The 24,193-nt window shown below is 37.7% G+C and overlaps 1 protein-coding gene across 2 annotated transcripts in view; it reads right to left on the bottom strand.

Moving 5' to 3' along the window:
* col6a2.L (collagen, type VI, alpha 2 L homeolog) overlaps positions 1-24,017 on the bottom strand; it is a 27,935-nt gene extending 3,918 nt beyond the window's left edge. Inside the window, exons 1-27 of one of the 2 annotated variants that reach the window (XM_018234571.2) lie at positions 23,860-24,017; positions 18,221-18,318; positions 16,876-17,477; positions 15,419-15,439; positions 13,887-13,952; positions 13,635-13,688; positions 13,478-13,522; positions 13,356-13,382; positions 13,243-13,269; positions 13,116-13,160; positions 11,135-11,188; positions 10,672-10,734; positions 9,466-9,528; positions 8,607-8,696; positions 8,342-8,404; positions 8,186-8,248; positions 7,597-7,659; positions 6,832-6,894; positions 6,472-6,522; positions 5,612-5,647; positions 4,537-4,599; positions 4,372-4,434; positions 3,480-3,515; positions 2,675-2,720; positions 2,300-2,452; positions 1,587-2,039; positions 906-944 (exon numbers count right to left, since the gene is read on the bottom strand). In XM_018234571.2, the coding sequence (XP_018090060.1) occupies positions 906-944; positions 1,587-2,039; positions 2,300-2,452; positions 2,675-2,720; positions 3,480-3,515; positions 4,372-4,434; positions 4,537-4,599; positions 5,612-5,647; positions 6,472-6,522; positions 6,832-6,894; positions 7,597-7,659; positions 8,186-8,248; positions 8,342-8,404; positions 8,607-8,696; positions 9,466-9,528; positions 10,672-10,734; positions 11,135-11,188; positions 13,116-13,160; positions 13,243-13,269; positions 13,356-13,382; positions 13,478-13,522; positions 13,635-13,688; positions 13,887-13,952; positions 15,419-15,439; positions 16,876-17,477; positions 18,221-18,311 (2,440 nt within the window). In that variant the 5' untranslated portion in view covers positions 18,312-18,318; positions 23,860-24,017. 2 annotated transcript variants of the gene reach the window in all.
* Between the last annotated feature and the right edge of the window lie 176 nt (positions 24,018-24,193).

Genomic DNA, 24,193 nt, shown 5'->3' with positions numbered 1-24,193 from the left:
GAAGTCTGGTGGAGACTTCCCAAGCGAAAATTCGCAGGTAAGTAAATGTGCCCCAGTGTCTTTCTTCATTTTCTCTCCTTCTATATGATTGAGCATGTATCCCCTCTCTTCTTATACTGTTTCCATTTTTCTTTTGCACCCTATACCTGCCTTTTGGTTGCATCTCATTTCTCTGTCTAAATCCCACTTCTTAACACAAATGCCTAGCCAAAATTACGATGCATTACTCTATCCACTCCAAATGTGTCCCTCCATATACCTGGAAAGGTTATGTGTTTCCCTTTCTCTAGTCTGTGGTTATTATGCCTATCTTCATCATAGAAAGTGAGTGAAAAGAGAAAGGGTAGACTTGGAGGAGTAAACTTAGAAAATTCCATTCAGATATTTTCTAAGAGGACACGTAGTGTTTAAAGAGGAAAAAAAAACATTCAGTACTTTCTTTTGCTATGTACTTGTGTGAAAGGATACTAAATTTGTCCATAAAATTTGCTTATTTGCAAGTCACAGAAATGTCATTTTAGCAATCCCAATGCAGAGCTTGTTATAATTGCAATATACATGCAATTTTTATTTGTGTTGTGTTGTTCATCTTTAAATTAACTTTTAGTATGATGGAAAGAGTGATATTCTGAGAAAATTTGCAAATAGTAATTTTCCTATTACTTGTGGGTTTTGAGTTATTTAGCTTTTTATTCAGCAGCTCTCCAGTTTGCAATTTCTGCAATCTGGTTGCTAGGGTCCAAATGCTAGGGTGCAAAAAGTATAATGGAGGGGGCTGGGGGGTTCTTGGCAATGCTTATAACTGTAGCAGCAGCTTATATTTTAGTGCCAAATAAGTACAAACAAGAGAATGCAGCACAAAGGGTTAGTTCACCAAGGACATTTCACTATATCTTTAACATTACCTGTTTGGCATGGAAGGTCCGGACACACAACCTGAGGGTCTGCAAGAATGTAAGAGAGAAATTGTGTGAAAAGACAAATTAGAGGTAACATACATACAAACATACATCCCATGTCTATCTATCTATCTATCTATCTATCTATCTATCTATCTATCTATCTATCTATCTATCTATCCACTATCTATCTATTGATCTATCTATCTATCTATCTATCTATCTATCTATCTATCTATCTATCTATCTATCTATCTAGATCTATCTATGTACCGTATCTATCTCTATATTTCTGTCTCTTTATTTGCCTAAAGTAGAGCTGTCTATATGGGTCAGCGGTGTTCAGGTTTTCTAATGTTGTGTACCAACTAACTATGATAGCACATGTGCACCAGCTGAATTATTATAAGATTATGAGATCATACAAAAGAAGTTAATGGAACCATAACAGAACCCTGGAAAGCCACAAGTGGCCTGACAAAGTTTGATATCCAGTTAACCATTCAGTCATCAAATTCTAACGTGAGCTTTTAACATGCAACATGTTGCTTCCAGTACCCAGTCTTATGGTTTTAAATAAACTGCATTGTTAAGATATTAGCTATAAATGTCCCCTTTTATGAAGGCACTGTGGGAGATCCTATCTAATTGTGCCATTTAATTTAATACAGTAGGGGCACCCCTTACCTGGGCAAAGCACTTCTTCCATGTTATCTATGAATTCATCAGCTACAAGTTCAGAAAAGAGTTTCATCTTCGTCACTCGCCCCTTATTGTTGCAGGCAATGGAGGTCAGGGTCTCATCCTCTTCTGGCTTGTTAAACATATCACCGATACCAATGGCATTGACATCAACATCTCCACCACAAAGCACCTGAAGGCGTTCATCTGGGTCACGGGGATCATGGCGACCATCGGTAATGACCACAGCAAACACCTTTGCCTTATCACGACGAGTTTCTTTGATGAGCTTATTGTATGCAAATTGCAAAGCTGATGGTGTCCATGTGCCTCCTGCGATCCACTCAAGACGTCTTACTGCCTCCTTAAAACTAGACAGTGAATCAATACGAGGATCATCCAATTGAATTGCCTCAAAAGTACCTTCATGACTGTATTGGACAACTCCAACACGAGAACCTAAAAAAGACAATATTAACTTAAGAGCACATAACAAATTAAGACATGAACATTATGGCTTCTTGACAGAAGACATTAAATATTTATATCCTAAATGATGTGAGTGTTTAGATTTGCATTACAGACTACATGACTGTTTACAAATATACAGATACACAAAAGGCAAAAGGGTCATTTGTGATAGGCAGCTAAATTATGGTACAAAAGGTTAACTAAGGACACTGATCTAAGTACAGTTGAATTGCAGTGCTGTGCAGTACCTGTGTCTGATTTCGGGTCCTTGGCAATAGACCCCAGCCTGCTCACCACATTGATAACAAAGTTCTTCTCCAGTGAGAAATTTGTGTACCCGATACTCTCAGAGCTGTCAATAATGAAAACAATGTCCAAAGCCCCACAACGCTTCTCGCAGTCTAAAATCAATCAGCAGAGAGCAAACAATTATTTTCAATTATAGTTCAATCTGGGCAGTAAGTATCACACCAAAAAATTGCACTTTTAAAGACACTGTTAAGTAATATCCCTGCAATTTATTTTGAATTTTTATATGTTACATTTTGATAAATGTCCTTAAAATGGAAGACAGAACAAGACTGTATTCTGTAATTCTCTATACCAATAAAGTGAACACTTACCACAGCATCCACAGGTCTCTCTGACATAAGTCATTACATCACACTCCTGTAAAATAAACACATAGCATCATCTTTAAATATGTTGCTTGATCATATGGCAAATGTATGTCAATATTGTCTCTGGTCTGATGTGTTCCAAAGAGCACACAGGGGCAGACTTCACCAATCTATAATTATACAATGTTTTTGATCCATTCTCACACTTATTTGTTTTATTCAATAATCAGATTAGCTTCTCACTTCCCACCCAAAGCTCAAGGAAGTTGCAAATCAGAACCCACATTCTACTACCAATGTATTGTCAGTAAAGTATAGCCTAATGGCGGGATAAAGGAAGGGATATATTTTTTATGCTTTCATGATTTTATCAAGGAGCTTTAGGGTCTCAGAAGGAATTCCTAGGGTTTCCCTCACTAAGATATATTTTTTCAAACTTGGATGTATACTCTTATGAAAACAGGATACCCCAACATTTTTAGCAAATAAACTTGCAATGTTCGATAAGTGTATTTCAGTGAACTGAAGATCTATCACACGTCCTTTTGGAAATCTCTCTCTGTCTCATATCATAGCCTGTCACTGGGGTGAGTGCTAATTTAACTGCATATATGTTTTCTTTCTGCTCTACTGGAAGTAAGTATAACTTTTACCAGCTGGGTCCATTAAATACCAGCCAGGTGGCAAACCTCTTGTCGTATGTCATCAAGTGAGTATTTGAAACCTTTTTAAAAAGATGTTTGTGTCTGATGTGATATGTTATGCAGGTTAGCCAAATCCAGTTTGCTCATAATGCCAATATACTTACAGTCAAGCCTGAATCACCTGGTGGTCCGACATCACCCTAAATATGGAAATAGCAAAAACCATTCATTGACCAATGACACAATATAACGATGATTCAAAGAAAATTTTAACAATATCTTCGATTTGCCAGTAGGTCATTTCATCCTGACCAGAGGAAAAACCCTTTCACCAATACTATAAAAGAGGGTGTAATCTCCTCCAATGCTTTCCCCACCGAGTTGCGTCGGCTTCCTGAAGTCACACAAAATTGTGGTGGAAAAGTATTCAGAGGAGTTTGGCCAACTGTGCAAGAGAAGATTAATCACAGAGCGACTAATCTCCAAGTCCCTAAGGCCCTAAATGCAGGGGACTTCCTCTGTAATACAAGTGTGCAAATGTGTATGCCTTATTGTTAAGGGCTGTCTATAAGATGTCTTGAAATTAAAAGTAAAAAAAAAAGCAGAATGTGAGTATAGTGATAAAATACATACACTGGCAATACATACAGATTTTGTTTGCTGCGATATAGAGAACATTCAGAACCTATGGTGATACATACAGAGAATCCCCTGAGGGACAGTAGAATGATGGTAGTGACCAGTGTCGGACTAGGACAACAGGGGCCCACCCAAAAACCTTTGCTAGGGGCCCACCAATTAATCTTAGACCAGGGGCCCACTCTTAGTACTATTATTTTTCCTCTTATCACTCAACCTCTATTCTCCTAATCTCTTTCTTTTACATACTATAATCTATTATTCCATCTATTAAGCCTCTTTGTTCTCATAGAAATAGGGAATGACCATGAAATAGGCCAAATGTTAAGCAGCATGAGGGCCCACTGACACCTTGGCCCACCGGGACTTTTCCTGGTATCCCGGTGGGCCAGTCCAACACTGGTAGTGACATCATACCTCATTTCCTGCATCTCCAGGTCCCCCTCTTTTACCAGGCTCTCCTGTTATGCCAGGTTCCCCCTGTGGAAAAGAGCACACATTTTACATGAGAAAAGTCTGTCTAATATGCACGCAAGCTCTCACATGTATTCATAATGTACACACCCACAGCAATATACTCACAGGCTCTCCTTTCACTCCATTGGGTCCAGGAGATCCTTTGAGGCCAAAGTCTCCTCGTCCACCCTAAATGACAGAGAACAAATCAGTATTCAAACACAGGTTTATAAAATAATATTTTTAGTTTGATTTAGTCATTTCTCTGCATGTGTACATCACCAACACTACAAAGCAGTACCTAACCATTTCCTTGCCAGGAACTTTTTATATTTCCACACAACATGGCACAGTTCGAAAAGAAACAAGGAAATATAGAACCTATGGCTCTGATACACTATTACTTTCAAGCCAGCACTGTAGAAAATAATGGCACATAAACATTGCAATGCAAAGCAAGTTAATTAAATTTATTGTACAACAGGCTATACATGGGCTGATACTGGATACTCCTAACTAAGTCAGCAGCTATCTCAGAGGCCATGATGACAGTACCCAGCCCTCCTCCTTAACAGCCATATTGGGTCATGAACGCACATCTTTCTCCCCATGTTCTTGCATGTTATGGCTAACAAAAGAAGCAAATTAAGCAGCCAGTCAAAAGGAGAATATGACAATGAATCCCTAAAGCTGCACCCCAAATCTTACAGTATCCTATAGAACCAATAATATTAATAGGTAGGACAGCAAAGTTTTTTTTCCAAAAAAGGTATCCCTCGCCCCAGAGTGCTGTATTATTATCAAATATGCCTAGTTTGCAGCACCTCAATAAGCGTGATCACTCACTTTCTATAATACATTAGTTGATACATCCACAGCAGCTTTAGCCTTTACAGAGCATATCCAAATTTTAACAATTTAGAAAGGGTTTGACCTGGTACTACTTTATATATAATGGAGGAAATGAAACGTATTCAATTTGAAAGCCTACATTTTAGAAAAAAAAATTAAAAATAAAATCAGAAAATAGAATTTAACTGAAAAAAGTGTTACATACTATTTTATTTTGGAAGGTAACTGTCTAGTCCAAAATCATTATTTGGGTTGTGTAAGAAAATTAATCAACTGCCTTTTAGGACTGTTCTGTGTCACTCATTTCTTCCATTCTCTCTTACAGAGTTAGTACAAAAGTGTCACTTACCGGTGGCCCAGGCAGACCCTTTTCTCCCTTATCTCCCTGGAAAGAGACAGGACAGATAGTTGAAATGAAGCATTCCAAGTCTTCATACGTTTCAAACCTGTAATATTGCTACATGTACATTTTTGAAAAATTGCCCTAAATATATTTTATCTTGTCTCAAAACTTTACTTACAGTTTAGAAACTGAAAGTGTTCTTAAAAGACCTTACACTAAATACTTCATCCGACTAATAAACAACAGTCCTGTCTTATTTTAGGTTTCTTTCTATAAAGAATAAGAATGTATCATAAACATGATGTACAAATGAAGGGAAAGCATACAAAGGCCAACAAATGGCATGGTCACTTTCCAGAACACATATCAAATTGGATCAGCAGGAATTGAGAAGGAGTTCACCTCCTCAAATGTCGATGCACAATCCCAGAGCCACAGGACATGGATATCTGTCAGGACTAACAGGGCACTATACATGTACCAATAAGGGTATGAAATGCATTTGATACCTCTTTCGCCAGCTTTCGCTATAAAGTGAGTTTCCATGTACTACACTGTTACCTAATGACGTCGATGACTTAGTTATGAATGTGGAAGCGATAAAAATGTAATCAGTAATTATGAGATGTCAATACCTCTTTAATTATGCATGTGTTTTCTTGTTCAGGGATAGATTTACTGTTCTTATAGTCACATCTAATAGGAAAATGTATAGCTTTATTGTGAGAAAATCAGAATACTGCATAGCTAGAAGTTACTGCATATATTTACTCTTATGCTTATTTACTGACCATCCATTACAACTCTTGCAGGCCTGTCCTAAAACATGCTACTTTACACCGCAAACATCATACATTTGTACTTACTGATTCACCTCGGCGACCTGGGTAACTGATGCCTGGTCTGCCTCTGTCTCCCTGAGATAAGAAGAAATACATTAATAGTTGTGGTGTGCACTTGACTCCTACAGCTAGCATTTACTGGTCTTCTGACTAAAAGCCAAGATCCGAATGGTTAGTGTGTACTACAAGTCCTGGAACAAATATGTGCCTGTTTTTACATTTCCCATTTCAAAGTCTAATATTTCCATAAACATAGATTGCTATCACCTCTCAATGAATGTTTAATTTCTTAAGAAATGCAGAACACATGAAGTTCATACCAAAACGTCATAATATTAGCAATTTACCCAGTACACCAAATACACTATGAGGTCACATGCTTACCTTAGGTCCTTGGGGACCAGGGTTTCCTCTCTCCCCCATGTCTCCTGGGTCTCCACGTGATCCCTTTGGGACAGAAAGCAAAATGTGAATTTGTAAGCAGTGCTACTGCACAGCTGCTGTGAGATGAAAAGGGGAAGGCAATGTAATAGATAGTAGATAAAAGTAACCACAAGCCTCATTTTTTGTCATGGAAGTTAGCTAAACTCCCAGATATGAACACAGTGTAGACTGAGCCATCAAATCATTATGTCTAGAAAAAGAGCAAATTTATACTGCAACCAGTCCAGCATAAGGTGCGTAGAAATAGAGCAGGCTATTTTGGTATAGTGAATATAGATATAGGGCCATAATCACAGTCTAACAGCATGAACCTCCAAAGATGTGTTTTGCAGCTGGGCTACAGTAACAAAGAAAGCTTTAATATTGATACGTTTTTTTTAATCTGTTGACAATTTAAGAGTCTGCCCAGAGTCATGAATAAATGTACTACTATGGCCCAGTCACTATTCATGTCAGACTGTTAGATCTTAGCTACTGTAACAGTGTCACACTGATACTGAAATTCAGCAAAATTCACTGGGTGCAGTCTGTCCCCAGTAATAAGTGAACTATGCAATATAAACTAAGTCTAATTTGGAAATACATCAGGATTTTCAAACATTGCCCATTCTGTCCATTGGCGAACCAATGCACAAAATATTATATTTATGAGGAAAAGAAAACCACAAATAGTTTAAAGAAGAGCCACAATGCAGCCTCACGTACATTCCTGCCTGGGACCCCTACATTTCCTTGTGCCCCTCTAGGTCCTGGGCCTCCACGATCACCCTATGGAAAAGGAAGAGGTTACAAAGAACAAGGACAATGTGTTAGATCAACTGATAAACTGAATAACATAATCAAATGACCTAACTTTATTGCAGTCATTATATCATAGGGGGTTCATTTATGAACCAAGTGCCAAGCTCACTGTGCTGGCACAGGTGGTCGTTGCAAAGTGGTGTGCATCAGTTTCTAAATGTCGTGAATAGTGTAACATAATTAAAACTATGAGAGGTTTAGTAACTAATTATTAATTATTTCACAGGCAGAATGATACCCATTTCCCCTTGTCTCTATGCCACAATATTACATCACGGGCATGGATCCTTTCCAGCATAATTTTTGCATGAACATTCTTCAAAACTATTGTTCCTTGACTCTGACCCTACAGGATCCTAGCTTAGGAGTTTTACAGGGAGTGCAAATCTGCTGCTAGCCACATCTGCTGCTAGCCACTACCTTAAGACATATTTTATATATACATAAATGTGCCTTGTCTTGGACCATAAGTTGGAATTTACTCCAAATTCACCTTTGCTCCTTTTAGCCCAACTTCTCCAATAAGTCCTCTTAGCCCTTCGGGACCAGGATCTCCCTATGCAGACAAACAGAAACACCAAAATGAAAAGCAAAGTATTTACAAAATGAATGCACTTTACTTATAATAAGGATCCCTTATTTAGTCCACCTTGTCTCCTTTAGTGCCATCAGTTCCTGGAGCGCCCTTGTTACCAGGGTCCCCTCTGCGGCCCTAGATTGAAAAAGAAATGGAGACCTGACTAGTAGGTGCAGTAGGAAGATTCAAACTAATATGGGGAGATAACAGTGTTAAAACAAAGAGGAGAGATAATGTAAAACTTTGACAGTCACACAGTTGAATGCAATCGATAACTTTCAACAGACATTAAAAGAGAGTTAGACAGTAAGGAACAGGTGACATTTGGGGTTCTTACTGGTTCTCCTTCTGGTCCTGGTCCTCCAGGGCCTCCTTTACCACCTTTTAGTCCTGGGGGTCCTGGCGCTCCTGCATTACCAGCAGGGCCCTGACAGGAAAGAGCAATAACAGAAACAACATTAGTGTGACAGAAAAGTAATGCTGAGTAAGAATGAATGTGTTAATATTGTTCTTAGGTCCAGCATAAAACTCCCTAGAAGAGTTCTTCACTATGGTTTCCCTATGGCTTCAGCCATGGAGCCAACAGGTCATCAGGTAACACCACAGACATTTTCTGAGCAGCACTCACTACTCGCTTGTGAAACGCTGTGTCCTGATACATTAATACAGTCATACGTTTAGAGGAAGGCACATGGTCTGTGAGTGATTTTGGGAAAGCTAAGATGATTTCTAATATCCAGTGACATAACTAAGGAATGATACAAGTTCCAGAAAAAGAAGGCTTATTGGAACAAGTGGGACCCTGGATTGTACTACCCCACTAAGTCTAATAATATAAGCACCTTCATCATGATGAGAGTACTACATAAAACATCTACAACTAAGGGCCAATCAGAAGACAACTAAAATTGTGCTCTGATTCTAAATAATCTTAGATTAGCCCAGTGCCTTAACTGAACTAAATTAATTCTAAGGTAGTGTATCAATAAAATAATCAGCTAGCTTAGATAAGTAAAAGTATCAATGCAATGTAATATCCGTGTCATTTCCCATGCTCCCACATAACAACTAATGTTATGAGTAATGGGTTATCTATTTACCTATCCATTCATCCATCTAAATTTTTAAACTCTTTTGATGATTTTGATGATTTAAAACAATTCGATTTTTTTAAATACAGAAGGATTGCATGTTACCTTATTTCCCTTTTCTCCAAAAGGACCTGGTGGTCCTGCACGTCCAGGTCGCCCAGAATCCCCCTAAAGATACAAAAAAATTTGACTGGCCAAGTTTATAGATGCAAGTACATACAATTATAGTAAAACAAGGCGACACCCCACCTCTGCTGCCAGATTTGATAGGAAAGCATTTAGCAGCAGGGGGAGTATGTTCTCTGTTCAGAAAGTTTTTTTTTTATTCTACCATATAGGAATCTGCCCCCTTACGCTGCCTTACTAGGCACAGAACCTCGATTGCCTATATGATAAATACACCTCTGCCTATTATCCAGAAAGCTCTGAACTTCAGCATTGCCATTCGCGATAGAGTCCTATTTAAAGTTGAACAAAACACACTTAGCCAACATAGGACCACTAAACAGGCTGTGCTTCCGCCTCCCAAATGCCCCTGATCCAATATAAGTTTTCTGATGGCATATTTCAGTTAGTGGCCACAATGCTTGGCCATTTCACATCAACTCCCTTGTTCTCTGAATGATCCCCAAAAAGTGGCAGACATTAGTAGACAATCTGGTTTACTAAGGAACAGAAGTGAAGTGACCAAACATGGCAGTCACCATCCCTGCTGTTCAAGTCTTCTATTTTTAAACAGTTATTTCTCAGTAATATTTGGACAGTACATTGTACTTGATGATAACAAAATTTCATAAATCCATATCGATGGCAAAATCAGATTTCTTTTAAAACTTTTAAATGTATTTTAGTAGCTTTAAGGCATGGTGCTCTAAATTATGGAAAAAAACATATCCTGATAACACCAGGTCCCAAGTATTCTGGATAATACTAATGCATTTATTACCGATGACCTCAAAGACTCCTTGGGGCTGAATTGTTAACACAGGTGCTAATTTGTACCAGTGCAGTTGCCCTCAGCACCCATTGAGACCTTGACTTTCCTTGTATAACTGGTAAAAAAAAAACATATTAATTATTGTTTGCTACTGCATTTGTGCAGTTAGCACCTTCTATCCAAATCTTGTCCATAAGTGCATCCAGGGTCCTTTAATAGGATCCCCTTTGCCATTGTGGGGAAATTACTTTGTATGACAAGTTTTATGAATAAAGTTCCTACACCAGTTGCACTAGAAATGTTAATTTGTTAAAAAACAATAAAAGCAAAAATCCCTTGGGTGAAAAATGCTTACTCTAAATTTCCTTACATACCTTTTGGCCCTTGTCTCCAGCTAATCCTATGTCCCCAGGACTTCCTGGATAACCATCAGAACCCTAAGGAAATATTTTAACATGTTTTTCCCACACGGTATCATAATCATGACATTGCTAATTTTGTTACACTCTATAAGCATAAGTTCATTGTTAATTAATTCTCTCAAACTACCACCTAAATTACTTGATAGCTGTGAAGTACATGTACCTTCTAAAATAAAACTAGCCATAACCAATTAATTTTTAACAGCAACAATAGGTAAATTATCACATAAAATGTCCCCTACATTTCATCCATCTCTCCCTTGCAAAAGTATCTTTCATTTCATTTCTCCCCCTGTTCATTCATGTGTCTCCATTATAATTCTACGCTTCTATCTACTCTTCCTTCCTACCTTTTAAAGTCATCACCCCTTGCTAACATTATTACTTTCATATTTATAAAATGTATCATTCTCACCCTATTGCCAGAGTCTCCCTTACAGCCGGGTGCTCCAATACGTCCTTGTTTACCCTGAAAATAAAAAAAACAATAATGTTTATTCATTTTTACCCAGTGTGCATACACGTTTATTATACTTATTTTCTAATCATAGGGACACAGATTATAAATATGATCGAATATAAGGTAAATGGATAATTTTTTGCACTGGGTGTGCTTGGCATTGTATATAATTCAGTTCATGTTGTGTTAAGATCACATCTGGATTGTGTCAATATAACATCCAATTATGTTTTAACCTTTAAATATCACTGAACAAACTTTTGATTTAAATATATTTTATTGGCATGCTACTTGCTGTGGCATTCTGAAAATATTTTAAATATATAAACCTATATGTATTTTACCACTTAAATATCTTACTTTCTGTTATGAATACTTTAAGAGGATCTGTTTTTGTAGGGCTGTAAATTGAGGCAGGGCCTCTAGCAATCAAATTTCTATAGAAACCATTGAAAACACTGTTAGTGGAGGATCTGTGGAGCTAGTAATTGTTTTGGTAAATGGCACAATTTTATTACAATAAAGAAAACATTACTTCAATATGATAAATATAATTTAAATACGTGAAGTATATATTAAGGGTGATACAGGACATGAGATAAAGTTAAATTATTAGAATGTCCATTACTGAATTTGGCACAGAGCTCCCGGTTTACAGGAGACATAAAAACAACCCAACTAGCCCTGCCCATCTGTTCCACTTCCTGCCCACTGAAATCTCTGGCTGTGCAGGGGAGCCAGGGGGGACTCAGCACACCGCACTGTAGGATATGAACCAATCAGCAGTTAGGCTGACTTGATAGGGAACTGAAGCATGTCTTTGCTTGTGTGACTGCATAGTAAAATATTAGATTAAACCTAGTTAAGCACTGATTGGCCAGTCAGAAGTCTAAATTACTATTTACACTATATAGCCTGTATTCACGAAAGCATATTCAATTTCCTGCACTCTTAAGTTCCTTCAGGAATGGAGTATTTTATTATATCACAAAGCTCCAGTAATATGTTAAATACAACTCCTCCCCATCCTTACAAGCAACTGTACTTAGGTAACCCTGGCACTTGGAAAAGTCAAAGGAGTCCAATTTGACTTGTAATATTCAGCTAAGAGTACAATATTCATTAGAGTAGATAAGTACAAGCTTTGAGTAGACTAAAGAGTCAATTTATTATTACAATGAATTGTGTTTAAAACCTGTAGCCTTATATGTGATGATGACCAGTGGTGACTAAAGGTGGCCACAGACACACTGATAATATCGTATGAAACAAATTTTTGTATGATATTAGGTGTATGTATGGTGGGAGACAAGCCAACCGATATCGGCAGAAGACTTGGATATCAGTCAGCAGGTCGATCGGGCTGACCTGGAACATTTTGATCGGGCGCCTTTGAAGGCACCCGAACATTGGCCATTGTTAGTGCTGAATCGTCAGATACAGGTAGAATTCTATTGTTTCTACCTGTATACCTGCTTCAGCTCTACACGTATGTATTGAAACTAACGTTCTGTCCTCGAAAAATCTTTTCCAGGAAAGATCATAATTCTGGCGTGTATGGCCACCTTAAATATCAGACATGTTTATTCTTCCATGACACACCAGCTTGTGTTAATTTCTCATAAATTACCATTCAGAATTTAAGCTTGAATATGGTTACAGCTGTATCCTTGCCTATAAGAGTATGTGGGAAGTTTTAGATCAGATACGCTGGGTGGACTGAAGGTTCCATGTCACCTTTTTTAACACCCATATAATTAATATGTATGATACTTCTCTGTACTGTAACATAATACTGTTATAATCTTATCTCTCTTCCTAAAGCAAGAGAACTCTAATTATGATATTGTAAAACTAATAAAAAAAATAAGTAGGGCATTAACATAGTACTGATATTACTTATGTATTATAATAGCTATTATAGATTATTGCTTACCTTATGTCCATCTGTCCCATTTCTTCCATGAGCTCCTGCTGCACCCTGGAATGATAAAAGAACTGTTAGTGCTGTGTATGGCAAATATGCCTATATAACAATATTTACTGTAAAGACATGATCATACCTTCCTTCCATCTGCTCCATAATCTCCCTGTAGGAGGCAAAAGGAAAGAGCTTTATATTGATAAAGATGTTTCTGTATTAACCATCAGAGGCTTTAGATGGTTACATATTTACCTTTTCACCTTTCAGGCCTGAAACTCCCTAAAATGCAAGAGAAAGATAATTGTCAGATAACAGATAATTTCAAACTGTGCTGGCACATATTAGGTCTTAGAGCATTCATGAAGGGGACGAACCTTGGGACCAGGATATCCAATTGGTCCTTCAATACCTGGATCTCCCTAAGAGATAAAAAAATAGAGAAGACTCAATGAAAATATAGTAACTTCTAAAGCAGTTCATATTATATGGGTTGTTTAATGCCTTTGGCGGATACACAGGTAGGTGACTTACCTGACGTCCTTTCTCTCCTGCATCTCCAGGTATTCCAGCATTTCCCTTGGCACCCTAAAGAACACAAAGAAGATCAGGTAAGCAAAAACTAAAAACAAATTTTGTAGCAAAGGGGAGCACAGAGATCTTTTCATGGTAGCAATGCATTATCTCATACCTCAGTCAGTATCCCTTTACTGGCAATTGTTGTTAATGTTAAATAATACAAGCAAAAGGAAAAAAAAATATTTTTCTAGCATTTGCTTTTCTTACCTTTTGTCCTCTTGGTCCATGGGGACCTGGTGGGCCAGGAATCTCCAGGCAACTTGGCTTGTAGCACTAAAATAAATAAAACAAGAGACTTAAGAATACAATGTATTTTAGAAACAGAAACCTAAAATAATTGGCCATAGTAAGTTGAATAGGGTAAGCTAGGGATAGCTATAGCACTTTATACAGCTATGTTTAAAGCCATGTTACATGCTGTCAGTTCTCATCTTGTCAGTCATGCCTGTCCACAATTAAATCCCCCCAAAAGTTTATGCTCTGTGACTAGTGCAAAGAACTGGTGTACAAGTCCAAGTATGTAATGTAAGAACAGAAGCCCTGTAGCATCAAAGATATATGTCTTCTAAGTTATCATATAAATATAAAATATATAGTGAATAAAGTACCCCCTTTTGTAAAATATAAGGATATTATAAGTTACCGAGGAGTTTCATGACCATATAAAAACACGAGGCCGAAGGCCGAGTGTTTTTATACAGGTCATGGAACTCCGAGGTAACTTCTAATATCCTCATATTTTGCAACTGGGGGTACATTATTTATTATAATACACAAGTTTCGGTGAGTCATGTGACAGAAATGACATCAGAACTCACCGTTTATAACTGATGACATCAGAACTCACCGTTTATAAGGATATAATTTACAGGATATTCATGGCTTTTGTGTATTATATAAATATAAATTATCACATACATTCTTTGATGAATTATGAAAAACAGTTGCTAAGTCTCTTGCTTAAACAGGTATATAAGTAGCTCCAAAGCCCTTCTGCAGATCTTGTAACACTGAATGGGTAAGGTTTTGCTTTATCATCAGAACCCTCTGAACCACAATTTCACATGTTATGAATGAAATAGCAGGTGCTCCCTACATATTTTAACTTAAGATAACAGTTACGCTAACATATTTCTTCAAACTTAATCTCAGTGTGATATGGCATATATTTCTTAAGAAAATTAGCCTTCCTCAACTATAAATATCTGTATGAGATAGGTGACTTTTTCAAACTGCAATTAGGTAGGTCAAATGTGGACACCAGAAGAGTTAATATAGCTGTTCATGAATGTTCACCCCTGTAAAAAAAATCTAGCCAAATGTTTCACCGATTCATTGGAGGGGATGGGGGAGTATTTTCATTAGCAATACAATACCAAGGAATGTTAACCCTAAAATCAACTGCCATCAGAAGATAGGCACATCTAAAAGAGCCAGACACTTACAGTCAATTATAAGAAGAAACAAGTTTGGGCCTGGCAGTGCTGGCACTATGGGACCACAATCCACAATGTCAAAGGAGGAAACTGCAATTAATCTCCCAAGATTCTGCAGTGACATTGGTTTTGCCTTTTGATCTAACCTATCCATGTAAACTCCATCACTGTTAGACAGAGGAATCCGTGAATAATTGCTCCTCACTAGACCAAACTGTTGTAATTGTAAGGTAACCCCATTTCTGGTGCTGGTTCCTCAGGAACATAGTCCGACAATGAATTGCAACCAGTTTTTTTACCTACCTCTCCATAAGCTTCATGTTTCTGTCAAGAGATACAAAATGCATATATTAATTTACATTTTACAATGCAAGTCATAAATTCACAATATTTGCTAACAAGATGAAGGGGCAATTAATATAATTTACCAAATATAAATGTGCACATGCAAGCAAATGCATTTACTATCTATCTATCTATCTATCTATCTATCTATCTATCTATCTATCTATCTATCTATCTATCTATCTATCTATCTATCTATCATATCTATCTATCTATCTATTTATCTATACATGCACATACTGTATTTAAAGTCATTTAATACCTGAGAAGAATTATTTTTTCTGTGTTGTGTCAGTGTTAGTGATATAGGCTGGGTACGCTGCTTTTCAGTTCTATGTATGCGGTAAAGGGTAAAGAATATCCTAGATAAGAAATAAGGATGCCCAGAGTGGGATTTTTTAAACTGGAGAAGAAGCACTAAAGGGAAATATGATCACTACTTATAAATAAAAGAGGGACCATATTATAATCTCTGGTACATCTTTCCAGGGGGTATGTGAGAGTATTCCTTGAGATCAGCAAAAAGTAGGTTTCATTAAGAGATGCAAACATTTTTTAAAGTAAAAGAAGTGAAGTTGTGGCATTCTCTCTCAAAAGAAGTTTTACTGGCAGATTATAGATTGGAAATGCATTGGATGTACAAGGCCATTGATATTACTGCTCTTAGTACAATGTTGACCCAGAGACTGGTTTGATAAAGCCAAGAGCAAAAATGCAGGCACTTCCAGATTTTCAGCATTCTTTGGATATAGAAATTAGGGATGAACTGAATCGAGGATTTGGTTTGGGAAACTGCCTTTTTTTATCAGGATTTAGTCGAATACAAGTGCATGGAACCCAAATCCTTAACGTCACATGAACAAAGAAATTGCAATTCGTTTTAATCATTCCTTCTCCTAATTTGCAAATACAAATTAGGCCATAACTTTGATTTGGGTGAATCTTTTACGAAAGACTCTTTTTCAAATGAATGCATGGTTGCTAGGGTAATTTGGACCCTAGTAACCTGACTGCTGAAATTGCAAAAGGGAGAGCTGATGATTAAAAAGCTAAAAAACTCTAAAACCACAAATAATAAAAAAGAAAACCAATGCAAATTGTCTTAGAATATCACTCTCTACATCATACTAAAAGTTAATTAAAAGGTGAACATCCCCTTTAATTTAAAAGACAAGTATAATTATTGGTATTTGTATACAGTATATTTTAATATGTTTAAGGTTGTAGAGGATGTTAACATTCCATTAGGGTCTTGCTCAGTCGTGGGCTAAAACCCACAGTATACTACATGGTTTAAAAGCATGCTGGAACTGTAGGGCAGCAACAACAGAGATTGACTTTGGCTGCCTACACTGGTGAACTATGGGCAGCAATGAAAGTGTTTTATGGATGAAACCAATTTGTTCAATTCTTACCATGACTTGAATGATTTTATCAATGGTTTTGTCATTGATAACTGTACGATCATCAGCTCGGGTCAAGGAATAAGAATTTCGGAAAAGCTCATAGGGTGCATTTGCAATTTCCCGGAGGCCAGACTCATACACATCATGGCTGGCAGCTACAGAGAACAACTTGATACCAGCATTCCTTGCACGATCTGCCTGATGCATCATTCCTCCACAGGGGCTGCCAGTTACATGACCATCTGTGATGACGACTGCGAAGTTGATAGCATCACCGCCTTGTCTTTGAATCAAGGCTGTCATGTTGGAGAGGGCGCAGTCGGTGAAAGTACCACGTCCTATGTAGGTGACTGCGTTCAGTTTTGATTTGTACTCCTGCTTGTTGGTAGTGATATCACTGAATATGATCACTTCGTCAGAATAATGCAGCCCTCCATACTGCCAGTTGAGTATCACTTGGTCCAAATAAGCAGCATCTTCCAACTTATCAAGGAATCTTGGGATGAAGACTTTCATGTTATCTAGCAAAATCTCAATGGGAGCCGTCTGCAGGATGATACTTTCAGATGTGTCAATGATAAAGAACACATTGATTGGGCACTTGATTTTATCTGCAGGTTGACAGTGAAATGTGTGTTAGTATGGAGAAGAACCTACATACTGGTAATGTATAGACTTCACAAGGACACAGTAAAAACATAAACATGAGTATGGTTTAACAAAGAAGAATTGCATACTACAACTGCTTGAATGCTACTTTGTTTAGCAAATTTGAGGGCAGGCACAAGTTGTAAGTGGTGCTTTGCTGTCTGCCTCATTGCCTGCATATATGTAACTCACGTACCACTAATAATAAAAAAAAAAGGGAGTTTCACTGGGGACTGGGAAGGAGATTCAAACAGCTATAATATGTCCTGCCCTTCCAGTCCCAACTGTGCCGCCAATCTTTGCAACAGTAGCACCCAAATCAGTCCCCAAAGTCTTAAACTGAAATCAGCTGACAAGCTCTTTTACCAGCATGAACACAAGTGCTTGTTAGACAGTTTCTATTAAATCCGCGCAAAGGAAAATTTGTTCACACAAAGGCATAACTTTTCACATTGTAAATAGTTTTTGCGTTACTGAATATATTACATTTCCCCAATAGTGTTTAGCTCATTCTAAATGACCCCTTATAATAGGAATAACCTACTGGAGATCTGCAGGTCAGATGTGGCCCTCTAGGGGATTTTATTTTATGGCCCCCAGCCTGCACACACAGTCAGGACATGTAAGCATGAGTGCACAGCCTTTCTAATGAATGCAAGGGACAAACATATACAGAGTTGGCCATTATTTATATAGAAGTACATACCTGAACATGGCTTTTGGCCAGCCAGATCCTGGGCTGAAAGAGTGGCAAAAAGAGAACAGAGCAGCAAAAACAATTGGAGCATCCCCGCCATGGTGACCCTGTAGGAAGAGACAGAGTATGAGAAAGAAGTCTGGGAGAGGGCAGACAGAATCCAACAGTGATCAATCCATTCACAGGAATATGATTGGTTAATGCATATGGTAAATTAAATTAGTTGAATTTAAGAGTTGGGTGATTTGCAATGGTGACGCTATTCTATCAAATGCACTAATAATTTCTTAAAGCATTGGTTACTTTTAGATATGTTTCTTTGTTGACAGGTTAGTCCTGGAGTCAGGTTCTGAAACTAACTGCTTTGACATATGGGCAAAGTTAGAAGACTACTCAAGCTAATGGTTCAAGCAAAGGATCTCTACAGAGCATACTGTATGTGCACTGCTCCCAAGTTCCTCAGTATAGTGGTTTTTGGATTTTTTCATGTTTCCCTTAAAGGTCCAATATAACAAGTATGCTGTCAAAATATGAGCCATAGCCCCAAGAATATCTTAAGTAACAGCTTTAGGCCTTCTGGGGGACAGCCCCATAGTTTGTGAAGCACTGCTTTAGTAACCCCAAATTGGCCTGCATTTGCATAAAGTCTTCCACAACTGTGTTTGCAGTATTCATTTCATTCCAGAAAACATCATGTTTTCATCACACTGCACTGTGGTATTATGATCTGACTTAGTAACCACTAACCTCTCTATATTTTACTAAGGCCTGTTGAGAGATGTACTTAACCTTCTGCATACCTTGATTATTTAAGAACCCATACTTTTATATTTCAAGTGCAGAATGCCATTTGGAGCGAGGGATTGCTCATATATTGCAATATATTTAAGCTGGTCAACTACGTCAGTCATCCCTGGTCTGGCCAGTCCTACACTCATTTTCATCTGATTCATTAAAATAAAAGTAAACCTTTAAAATAAGTGAATGCAATATTGACAAGGGGGTATTTTAAGCACTTTTGCTACGTACATTCATTCATTATTGTTTTAATTCCAAGATAATAAGGGATACATGTACACAACAGCACCACCTGCTGGTCATTTTACAACCATTCTGACCACCAAGTAGTCAAGGAAGTTGTCAGGAGGGCTGCTCTGATGTTTTTCTGGTAAGGAAATATTTGAGAAAAGTTTCTTATTTTTTCCTAACCAGATAAACAGAATTTAAAAAAAATGTAAATTGCAAAAGTGCAATTTTACATTGACTTATTTTAAAGGTTTACTTATCCTTTAAGAATTCTACTGCTTCATTACATTTTACACAGGAACTACTTGGGTGGGGGATTTCCCATATATATATATATATATATATATATATATATATATATATATATATATATATATATCTATATCTATATCTATCTCTATCTCTATATCTCTCTCTCTCTCTCTCTCTCTCTCTCTCTCTCTCTCTCTCTCTCTCTCTCTCTCTCTCTCTATATATATATATATATATATATATATTACCAACTTTATGCAGCAGAAATGGTTGTTTCTATAATCTAGGGATTTTGGCAAATGTCAGAGGGGCTGCTGTAAGATGCCACAGACAGTCACTATTTAGTGGGCCAGTGGGGGGCTGTTTGGGCCTCTGTGTACTTGAAATACCAGGGCCTATTTTCAATTCTGGGCCTAAATAAATTTAGTAAGGCGATAAGCTAATCATTTTTAATAAATCATGTCAAAATTGGAATGTAAGTTTAAAAGGCATATCAGAGAAATGCTACATATATTCAGGGATACAGTATATGGGGCATATGTGGATATCTAAAGTTCATGATATAGAGCTGGAGCACTACAGGCTTTACACCCCCAATATAGGCTTTAAACCCATCCCCAGTTTTTTCTGCATTGTCAAGGACCTCTCTTAGGCTTCCTACTTCTGATACATTAAGGGGCACATTTACTTAGCTCGAGTGAAGGATTAGAATAAAAAATTTGAATTTCAAAGTATTTTTTTGGCTACTTCGACCATCGAATTGGCTACTTCGACCTTCGAATCGAACATTTCGAACTAAAAATAGTTTGACTGTTCAACCATTCCATAGTCAAAGTACTGTCTCTTTAAAAAAAACTTCAATCACCTACTTCGCCACCTAAAACGTACCGAGCATCAATGTTAGCCTATGGGGAAGGTCCCCATAGGCTTTCCTAGCTTTTTTTGATCAAAGGAAAATCGTTTGATCGATGGATTAAAATCCTTCGAAACGTTCGATTCGAAGGATTTAATCGTTCAATCTAACGTTTTTCCTTCGATTGTACGAACGAAGAAAGTGCAGTAAATCCTTTGACTTCGATTTTACTTCGACAGTCGAATATCGATGGTTAATTAACCCTCGATATTCGACCAATAGTAAATGTGTCCCCAAATGGCTTATATTTCTTTTAGCTGCCAGTACTAATTTGCTTTCAAACTGCATTTATTCAAACAAATGCAAGCTGCCCTAAATACTTGCCTGCCACTGCTTTTATGCTGAAATAAGTATATCTCAGCTGAGGAGACCAATATGCAGGGCCGGATTTACATGGTGGGCACCCCTAGGCCCGCTGCCGTTCGTCCTCCCAGCCCCCTCCCTTTTATTCACGCACATTTTCATTGGGACCAAAGCAATGGGGATTGGGAAACATGAAATGTATAAAACTACTGTATCTGCTGCAAATCCTCAGTGTTCCTGAACCAATGTGGGTGTGGTTGGGCAGCATGCCGCCCCCTAAAATCCTGCCGCCCTAGGCCCGGGCCTTGGTGGCCTTTCCACAAATTGGGCCTGCCAATATGGCAGTTTCCACTGACATCCAGTAAATGCTCTTTAATTCTTGGCAAGTTACAGTGGCAGTTAGGGAGCATTAGCTCTACAGAATCTGTTGATCAGAAAGCTGCAAATCCATTTAAAAATCACTGCAAAAATTATAAAAGATATTGGCTATTTCTAAGGAAAAATACTGGCCACAATTACGACTGCTACATTAAATACTAGTGTGATGTAAAGGGGGAAGGAACTGAGGCAGATCAGCGGTGTATTGAGTTGCATTGGGGAGGCATAAGCATCCGATTTTGTAGGATCACACAGAGCATTGAGCTATTGCATGCAGTTTCATGAAAAGATAGATAAGTGTATCAAACCACAGTGTTCTCTGTAGTTCTACTCTAACTGTGGAGTTGTGGGGTCTAGGAAATGCCCCAAATAAAAGGCTAATTGTAAAAAGAAATAACCATCTCCAAAACGCAATATTTTTGTTGCCAGAAGTCACTGACCCTAACAACCGGATGTTATTGAAGAAATGTAAAACAGAGAAACAAATAATTATAAGATGACAATCTAGCTTAAATTCCTTCCATCTGCAACACATTAAAAGTTATCCTTAAGGTGCAAGTATGCTGCGTGCATTAACATAACCTGCTGTGGGAACCCTGGAGCTACCGCCACCTTTGAAATGGTGGTAACACTTGGGTTCCCCTGCATCAATAGGTGAACTTGATATGGGATAGAAGCACCTGTGCCATGTGCAACTATGTAGAAGTGTGTTTGGACACAAGTACCTTTATTGAATGGCATCAATGTGCCACTTGTACTGCAACTGTCATAAATGACCCATAATGTAGTGGAAATCAGCTCCCTTCCAGCCAAGACTCTGTTTCCCCAACATGCCTTATATGTTTCTTTACAGGCTGGTTAAACAGCTGGATTTTGCTACATTGTTTCAATACTCAGAACCAGCAGAACATTGAAAGGGACAGTTGTTACATTTATAACTTTAAAATCTTTGATATTTTGTTATAAATGTATGCTAGAATTCTGTTCATTCTTAATATTAATGACATGATTTATTTACATGTTCCCACAATCTATTATCTACTATACATCAGTATTATTTCCCTTAGTTTCTGCTTTACTTGTTCTCTGTAATAATAAGGCCATGCTGTGAACACGATGTTAAAGGAACAGTAACACCAAAATATTAAAGGCTTTCTTAATGCATTGAAATATAATGTACTGTTAAGGGGTTGTGCAGCCATAGAAGCTTATATTAAGGTTGACTTCGGGTTATAGAGCACACAATTACATAGCACACAACATTACATTCATATACACATCAATGCAAGAGGAACAGTGGTTGTAGTTCTTAATCAAAGAGATAAACAGGGGCCAAAAGTCATTCATTACTCCAGAATTAAAAGCTCTCATATAAAACAGGACATTTGTGGCAAAAAAAACAGATATCTGTAGGTGCTGGTTTGACAAATACAATTGTATAAAAAATATATTTTCACCTTGTGGTATTACTGGCCCTTTAATCAAAGTAGTGTAAATCCATGTTAGTGGTAATATTATCCTATTGGCTTTTTAATGTTATTATGTTTAATAGCTTTGAGTTATACAGTTCCAGATTACATAATAACTCCTTATCCAGAAAATCCCCTCGCTGACAGATAACAGATCCCATACCTGCACTAAACAAATGGCAGTCTCAGCTTATCACCCCATATTATGAACACGTGGGAGTGGTGACTACAAAACAACAGCTCCTCATTTCTCTCAGTCACACTTTTTTGCCTTTTTGGTATCTGGTGCATGTTTGTGTATAAACATTTTGTATGCCCCCAATCCAACTTATAATAGGTTAAATATATATATATAATAGTATCAATTTCCCCTAATTAACCCTCTAATCTCATGTTCATTTCCCTTCAAGCTACCCCAAGACCCCATGCAAATCACTGGGCCCCACACTTTGGTGACCTTCTAGGGTCTATTTATAGGGGTAGTTTACCTTTCAGTTAACTTTTACTATGTTATAGAATGGCAAATTCTAATCAACTTTTCAACTGGTCTTCATTATTTATTTTTTTATAGTTTTTAAATTATTTGCCTTTTTCTTCTGATTCTTTGCAGCCTTCAAATGGGGGTCACTGATCCCATCTAAAACAAATGCTTCTTTTATTACTCGTCATTCTATTCAGGTCCTCTCCTATTAATATTCCAGTCTCTTATTCAAATCAGTGCAGGGTTGCTAGGGTAATTTGGACTATAGCAACCAGATGGCTGAAATTACAAACTGGAGAGCTGCTGAATAAAAAGCTGAATAACTCAAAAAACACAAATAATAAAAAATGACAACCAATTGCAAATTGTCTCAGAGTATCACCCTCTACATCATACTAAAAGTTAACTCAAAAGTGAACAACCCCTTAATGCTTCTTACACTTTCCCTGCCAAATGGAGTTGGTTATTTGCTTGATACATACAAAACACCTAACCCCTGTCTTTACTAAATAAAGTGACAAATAAAAAAAATAGGAGAAAAAAAAGTCAGTCAAGTAAAACTCTGCCAAACGTGACAGACCCCCCCTCCCGTAAAAGATGGTACTGCCCATAACTATAGGCAGATTATTTGGTAATGGCATGTAATGTACAATTTACCGTATATACTGGAGTAAACGCAAACCCTTTTAAAGTAACAGTACACTTGCTATACATGATGGAATATACACTGTTCCACCCGGAGGCCCTCAATTGCCACTCGGGGACACGAAATGTAACAAAATAAAATATTTGTTGGAAAAAACAGTCAGGCTGAGATGGCACTCACCCGCAATAAAGTTTGTATGAGTTTTATAGCTGAATGGTCGGGCTGGGTCTGTGCATCCTCTGTGGGGAGAAGAGACGTCTTCTTATGGGACCTTCTCTCACGAACAGGATCGCCTGCTGCTCTCCGCACCCGACTCGCCTTCTCTCTGCAAAATCTCTGCCCATTTTGGGTCGGCCCCTTCCAAATCATTTTTTGACGGTCCCTGTACTTCCAAGATAAAACCGCAAGGGGGAGCTGTGGGACTTTAATAGAGTAACGCTTTGCCGGAGCTGGAGGTGTTTTTAGCGTGACTTTCTTGCCATTTTCTTTGTTCTTTTGAAGAATATTAAATATT

Source organism: Xenopus laevis, chromosome 9_10L (genome assembly GCF_017654675.1).
Source record: "Xenopus laevis strain J_2021 chromosome 9_10L, Xenopus_laevis_v10.1, whole genome shotgun sequence".
Lineage (NCBI taxonomy): Eukaryota > Metazoa > Chordata > Amphibia > Anura > Pipidae > Xenopus > Xenopus laevis.
Note: the sequence above shows the minus strand (reverse complement) of the source record. Positions and strands in the feature narration are given on the sequence as shown.